Source organism: Physella acuta, unplaced genomic scaffold, assembly GCF_028476545.2.
Source record: "Physella acuta isolate Inbredline_101_S28 unplaced genomic scaffold, ASM2847654v3 ptg000090l, whole genome shotgun sequence".
Taxonomy (NCBI): Eukaryota; Metazoa; Mollusca; class Gastropoda; family Physidae; genus Physella; species Physella acuta.
Genome location: NW_026731610.1, coordinates 2017501 through 2025643, shown reverse-complemented (window position 1 = coordinate 2025643; position 8143 = coordinate 2017501). Strand labels below are relative to the sequence as shown.

The window sequence follows — 8143 nt, the reverse complement described above, 5'->3', positions numbered from 1 at the left end:
ATCCATATTGGGCAAAGGAAGTAGAGATCTTATATTTCTTTACCACGGCATATGAAGGGATGGTGTGTTCAGCATTATGCCCAGCCGCCTGTACTTTCCACAACGTAAGTCATATACCATTCAGAGCTGGGTGGACTCAGGGATGTCCTACAGTCATAAGTCCAAACCGAGATCCGAACTCGAGACCTTCGGGCTAGCAAGCAAACGCTCTACTATTCGAAATATCCATTCCCTAACATTGAAACATACTTTCATAACACGTTTTCACAATCAACATTAACACCTAGTTGCACAAAGCAAATGGTTTTCTCTATACAACAACGGTAACAGTTAATGTGAGTAAAAATAAAATCACATTAATGTGAACTAAGTGATGTGAACTCAAGTTACAAGTAAATGTTTACTTATTTTACATGTGTCGTATGTGTATAAAAATATTCATTTCAATTCTTTCAGGTCTCACCCTCGAATGAAAAAAAATGGATTATATTTACTTTAAGAATATACATTTAAGTCCGCCCACTCCCCCCCCCCCCCCCCCCAGGGGGGAGGAAATATGTTTTAAAAAAACCCACTGGTTTTAAATGAGTCTTGAAGACCTTCGAAAAGTTTAAAACAATGTATACTTGTTTTTTTAATTCATAAAAATTGACTTGATAAAAAATGGGAGTGTTACAAAATTTTTCAAAAAAAAAAAAGAAAAAAAAACAATAGCATGAGATTTTGAATAAACAAAATTGAATGTTACATTAGAAATTTAGCATTGAAAAAAGTTATAATTATAATTTTTTGTGTTATATTAATTTATTATTATTGAGTAGTGTTGTTTATAGGCTACAGAAAAAAATACAAGCAACTCTGCCCAATGATCGTGATAATTAAAACTTAATTTTGTCAATTAAATTATTACTACATGCACAAGTATGTAGATAATCAAGCCATTATTTCTTTTTAACTATGGCAAACAATTAACCAATACAATTGCAAATAGAACTAGATATTGAAGAAAAATTCTTCAAAACGAAGTAACTAGTGTACACATTAATAACGCAGGCCCAAACATTTTTTTGGGGTGTAACTATATTGTTTTTGTCAACTCAGACACATGCATACACAACTAAAGGTTGGGTGTGGTGAAATATGCCCTTGTGGCAAGGCCCCGGAAAATACGGAGCACGTCCTTCAGGAATGTTCTTTGTATAGCCAGGCGCGAGTCAGACACTGGCCCCTGCTCACCCCACTCAGGGAAAAATTATATGGGGCACCTGCTGATCTGGAGATTACAGTCCGGTTTGTTCACGAAGTTGGACTTGTTGTCTAAATCCTCCACCATATTTTCAATTAAGAACGAAGAAGAAGAAGAAGTCAACTCAGCATATCCAATTATGGAAACATTCAGAATGTACACTGTAGTAAGTAATGAACTGCTCACATACAATAAGCGCGCACTGCATTGACAAGACGCTCATGTAAACCTGTAGACCTAATACAATGTATTAAGAATTTTATTTTGTGGCCGTTTCAAAACTTCGTTGAGAGTATGTTGGTTCATTTATGCCGGTTCGATTAAAATTGAAATTGTACATAACGTCACAAAACGTCACACACTTGTTAATGCCATGGTTACATTGTATTACTCTTTTTATTTGTGTAAAGTAGTGTGTATGTCTCTTGTTGAGATATGTCACGAGCTACATCTGTAACACTTCACATGCTACATTTGTGTTGCCTAGAGTTATTAATATATTGTAATAATTAACATATCACAGATGTTTATTTGTTCACATAGCACATTGGTATCGTAGATCCTTCGTCAGACATGTGAAATAGTTCAAAATTTCCATTTCACTTATCGTATGTGTGAATATATTTCATCTGCTACCTGTATGCGTTAGTTCACTTGACCCATATGTGTGTTAGTTCAGTTGTCATATGTATCATTTATATATACAAGTTCACATATAACATGTATGTATTAGTTCACTTATCACTTATGCGTTATATTTCTCGTTTCTTTGATACATTATACTGTATAACGTTCAACAATTTTCTAACCCCGCGACACAGAACACGATATATCTCCGTCATAGACGTCAGCTTATCCTCACTGATGATACCTGGGACTTCTCTTCCCCCCCCCTCACCTGCTTACCGGCGCTGGGGTAGGGGCCGGGTGTTGAAGTCCACGAACCAGCTCCCCCCGGGCCTGTAGTTGGCCACGTACATGTACATGCCGTTCATGCCCGGCTTGGTGGAGCGGCCGAAACCCACGTGGGTGCAGTCGTTCCAGACGACCTGGGTCACGTGACCTGTGACGTCAGAAGAAAAATGACATTTGTTAAAACAGGAATACCATTAGAACACCTTTAACAAAAATGGCATGGTTAAACAGCTAAACAATTAGAACACCTTTTAAAAAAACGACATGGTTAAATACGTAAACAATTAAAACACCTTTGAAAAAATAAATGGCATGGTTGCACAAGTTACAGAGGCGTAGCGATCCCTCCCGGAGCTGGGGGACAAACTTTCAATTCCCCCCCCCTTTCCAGATATTTTTTTAATGTTTATAATTCACAACTGCAGCTAACATGCGCTTTTTTTTCAAAACCATTTTGGCGCCCCCTAGGGTCGGCGCCCGGGGATATATGTACCCTCCCCCTTTTCTACGCCTCTGAAAAGTTAGAAGACCTTTGATACTGCTTTTAATTATACATGATAAAACACGTTACAGCTATACGCACATCTCTTTCGTTACCGGTAAAATCTGAACATGTAATATCACAATTGTAGCAGAGGCGTATTTAGGGTAGGGCGGGTGGGGCGACCGACCCGAGACGCCAACATCAAAGTTGGCCAAATAGAGTAGAAAAAGCTCATAATCAAAATATTAGCATCTCGATGTCAATCTCTCTAGCACACGGTCGATAGACTGATCGAAGATTGAGACTGCCTCAGCCCTCAACGTATTTACATTAGTTTAATTATTAATCGAATCAGTTACTGACCGCAGTAATTCCCTGATTAAAGTATGGATTATTTCATTAATACTTCAACGTTCTATTTGCAGTACTGGTTTAAAATAAATGGATTAGGCGGAGATCTAACTACATGGCTGCTTGCCGAAGGTGATGTGGTGGTTGCTATACATGCCGAAGATGATGTTGTGGTGGTAGTGACATTAATAATGGGAGTAAACTTGTGCATGTCTCTAGTTATTGACGTCTTGGATTAGGAATGTGGATTATAGACGTACTGGATTATGAACATCCTGGATTATGAACTTCCCGGATTATGAATGTCCCATGATGTGAATGTCTCAAGTTGTGAATTTTCAAAGTTGTGTATGTTCAAAGTTGTGAATGTCCAAAGTTGTGAATATCACAAGTTGTGAATGTCCCAGGATGTGAATGTCTCAAGTTGTGAATTTCTAAAGTTGTGAATGTCCATAGTTGTTAATGTCACATGTTGTGAATGTCTTATGTTGTGAATGTCACAAGTTGTGAATGTCCAAAGTTGATAATGTCACATGTTGTGAGTGTCTTATGTTGTAAATATCACAAGTTGTGAATGTCACAAGTTGTGAATGTCCCAAGTTGTGAATGTTCCAAGTTGTGAATGTCCAAAGCTTTTAATGTCACATGTTGTGAGTGTCTTATGTTGTAAATATCACATGTTGTGAATGTCACTAGTTGTGAATGTCACAAGTTTTGAATGTCTCATGTTTTAATTGTTCTATGTTGTAAATGTGCCAAGTTTTGAACGCCCCATGGTAATAGAAGAAACATTGTGTTAACGACTCAGATTATGTGCTTTTGCAGCACAACGCTCAGAACAGCAAAAATGATAATCCTACTCTGGTACCAACATTAATGTCTAGCTTTATTAAAGTACGTCCGCACTTAATAATAGTATTTATTAATAGAGTCCATCAGTTTCTGTGACACGGCATATGAAAGGATAGTGTGCTCAGCACTACTTAAAGCTGCCTTTGTTTTCCCTAACGTGAGGCAGGTACCGATTAGAGCTGCGTGAACTCAGTGACGACCTACGGACTCAGATCCGGGGTACGAACTCAAGACTTCTATTTAACAGCCGTACTCTCTACCTTCTGCCCACTCAATCCTTCTCTAACTGTGAATAGTTACACACAAAGTATGCATAGATATGGCTTTTAAAGACATACCGTTGTAAACAGTGGCTTTTTGTGTTAGATTAACCCAAGCAGTTTAAGCTTAATCCCATATACCGGCGTGAGGTACAGAAGATCACTGGACTGCGACGCGATAATCCGATATACCTTGTTAATCTCATTCAGGTGTATTCAGATTTTGATTAAATTCTTATGCAAATCCTAAACTCAAGTTCTAGATCTAACCAAACTATAAAAGCAATTTTGCGTTTTTTAAAAAAAAAACAGTAGTTAAATATAATACAGTGCTGAATACACTGCCTACAAAAACGAATTTCTCACATTAATGATGAAGTACTTTGCCGTATCAATACTGATAATCAATAATCGTTGTATCGAGGATGATAAAATGGCCTGAATTTCTCTTGTAACAACCAATCAGCCCTATGATTTGCTTTGATAGCATTTCCGGCCCACCGCCTTCAAAGGGAAAAAAAGCCGGAAATCCCATGATACACCGCATAGAACAAAGACGAATGTTGTGGCGTTTAATGCTGATATGTTGTACCGGCACCAACAATATTATTGTCTGTGGGAGAGAGGGGATGGTTGGTAATCTAAGCTTGAGCTAGAGCTGAGTTTAACAACCCAGCACCGTGTAAAGATCAGTAGAGCTAAGGGGATTGCCGAACTGCATTCATAGACTGTAATATTGCTGTAAGGCTTTTATTGTGATGACTTTTTTTTCTGCTAGATAAAAATGTCCAGTAGAGTTTAATTTTCATTCTATGTTGTTACTTGGTACTTACGAGTGAGTAATTTAAGCATACACTTGGAACATACATGCACTCACACTTGCAAATACAAACGCTTACGTACACACGTACATAGGTACTCACGTACTCACGTACTCACGTATACGTACACGTACACGTACACGTACACGTACACGTACACGTATACGTATCCTCCCCCCCCCCCCCCGATAAACGTCTACTGCTCTCAACCCCCGAACGAAACAAAATTTATATAGAAAATAGATACTTTTCCAACGTCCGCCCCCCCCCCCCCACTCTCCGCAATGAAATTTAATTTGCATCCCCCTCCCCCGCCAACGGAGAAAAAAATCTGAAAGAAACACTTATAGGTACTCATGTGTCAATGTGTTGAATGAAGGATCTATTCCAACCCACCTCCGCCACCCACACCCTGTCGGAAACCCGACAGCCCCCTCCTCATCCCCGCCCAGCGTCACCATGTGACAAAACACAAAGCCCACTCACCGATTCCCTTTTTAAAGTCTGGATGTGAGATGTTGTTTCCCTTGATCTCGCTGTACCACATATCGACGAGTTGTTGCCCTTCAATAAAGGAAACAACAAAAAACTGTGGTTACATAAAAACGAAATAAATTTTCTTTCAAAGGGAATCAACAGACAGAGTTAGAGGGCTTTTATGCTAATGCACTTAGTCCCGCTATGACTAATATTAATTTATAAAGCCTAGGATTCTGTAGTATTGGGAAAATGCCAAAAGGATATTCTTGCGATAAATAAGCTCCTCTAGAAAAACAAGGAGAAAAATTATTTAAAAAAAAAAAAAACACCAAATATTTTTTTTTCTATTTTAATTAATAAAAATCTAAATAATAACCGCACGATGTTAAGTTACTAAAAACAATTGCAGCGAAAATGATCTAGCAAACCTACTCTTAATATTTAACCTTCATCTGGTGAAAATTAACCCTCAGGGGTCATCCATAAATGAGGTCGCGCTTTTTTGACGATTTTTACCTCCCCCCCCCCCCTCCGTCACACATCGTCACAAAAAGCCAGACCCCCCCCCTAAAAGGACGTCACACCTCAGCTTACACCCCCCCCCCTAAAAAATTTGCAGTTGAATTTTTTTTTAAAACATCTATATTTTTCTAAAGTCTTGTCTGAACTCAATCAACATAGAGTATTTTAACCGATTCCTATTACAGTTTATTAAAACAGTTTTCTAAAACGCGAAATAACGTCTAATATTCATTTTCTAACATTGCTTTTTTATAATGCAAAAGTGTGACGTCGCACCATCTGAAACCCCTTCCCCCTCCCCCTCATCACACACCGTCACAAAATTAAGGACCCCCCTCCCCCCTACGAGTGTGACGTCATTTATGGACGACCACCTCAATCCAACCCTCACATTTCGCAACCCAACCCTGGAACTCAAAGGGACACAACGAAAAGATATTTTATTTATTCTACAGTGATTTTAAAAAATCTTTTTTTTTTAAACGTATCATTAAACACAATTAAAATAAAATACAAACGATTATTTAAAAAAAAAACAACTCTATATTTTAATTAGCTCGCTACAGAATAAACATATTTTAAATTCCAGTAATCTTAATATCCATTGAATTGTAAGGGGGCGACGTGGTCGAGTCAGTAATGCTCAGAATCTGAACCGAAACGTCCAGGGTTCGAATCCTGATGAGCCTCGAGAGCTGGGGACAGCAGCAATTACGTTAGAAAACTCAAAAATCTAACAGCTGCCCTGTAGTTCGTTTTTTAGATTGGCAAAGGCCATTGAAGAGAACCAAAAAAAAAAAAGCAAACGGAATTCAGAGTCAATGACCAATATGCTGCATAACATACTTGATTTTGAAGTGTGTGAAGCATTGCAATTAGGAGCGAAGTAAAACAATAATTTTATTTTATTTTAAACAATACAGTAGAGCGTGAAGTGTCCTCCGTATGACGTCACACCACTGTCTGTTCACCTTGCATTGTTGCCAACATTTGAAGAAAAGAAAAAAGAACCGCACTGTTCAAATTTATCAAACTAAACAAATGTGTTCGGCCTTGAAAAAAAATAGAACCTAGTATGACTTGGATTTGTTTACTTTGTTTCTGAATAGGAATGGTTTTTTTCTTCAGAATATGGGTTGACACATGTTCAGCATTTGAATTGTATTTAAAAAAAAATAGATCATTGTTACTTTAAGTTCTGTAGCTCTTGGTATTACAAATGGGAGGCAACTTTTTTCAAGATAGCAAATGGTTTAATAGTCATTTATAATAGGATTAGAAAATGGTTGTAATATTCTTATCTATACACGAATTGAATCTTCCAATTTAGTAGTCATTTCTAATAAATTTAGGGAATAGTGGTAATATTCACATTTATACACACATTGAATCTTCCAATTCAGTAGTTATTTCTAATATTTTTAGGAAATTATGGTAATATTCTAATTCATGGATTACACTAATTGAATCTTACAATTTACTAGTTCTTGATTGTATGATTTGGAAATTGTAGCTTTAGTATTCATTTATGGCATACATTAACTGACACATAAGTTTTATTCTTGTAGGTTAGTAGTACATCTATTTAGAAATTGTCGTATTCATTATTTGATTGACTGAATTCAGTGATCGGTTATTTAATCACTGCTATAAATAATAAAGCCAAACGTTTACCTGATTACACCCCCCCCCCCTGCTACAATATAATCTCCATCACATATTAAAATCAGAAAAGCTCAATACACCAGGAAGTAAAACTCAGGTGGAATAAAATGGGTCATAAACTTTACAGCTGACAAATAGGGCTGTTAAGTAGGTCACCAACCAGTTCTACGGCTCAATAAAACCTGCATGAGCTATAGAATTGGTTGTTGACCTACTTACCAGCCCTATTGCGTGGGAGAGAGGCCCTGTTCTACTTCCCGTTGGGGTCTGTTTGACTTGAAAAACAATACTCACACCACTTTAATACACATAATTTTGAATATTAACACACTTTATTGCTGAAATATTTGAAATGAAAGGACAGCGTGTCCTTGCGGTAGAGCGCTAGACTGCTAACCCAAAAGTCTCGAGTTCGAATCCGGGTTCTATACATTTGAACCTCCATGAGTCCATCAAACTGTGAAAATTAAAGTCGACTGGGCATAGTGCTGACAACATTATCCCTTCATATGCCGACGTGAAGAAACGTATAAACGCTGTTTCATCT

General features: G+C 37.6%; 1 protein-coding gene across 1 annotated transcript in view; it reads right to left on the bottom strand.

Moving 5' to 3' along the window:
• Positions 1-2137: 2137 nt before the first annotated feature.
• Positions 2138-8143, bottom strand: part of LOC131928461 (Golgi-associated plant pathogenesis-related protein 1) — a 10745-nt gene continuing 4739 nt past the window's right edge. Inside the window, exons 5-6 of the mRNA XM_059284527.1 lie at positions 5416-5493; positions 2138-2309 (exon numbers count right to left, since the gene is read on the bottom strand). Of these exons, the coding sequence (XP_059140510.1) occupies positions 2149-2309; positions 5416-5493 (239 nt within the window). The 3' untranslated portion in view covers positions 2138-2148. The remainder of the gene's footprint in view (positions 2310-5415; positions 5494-8143) is intronic.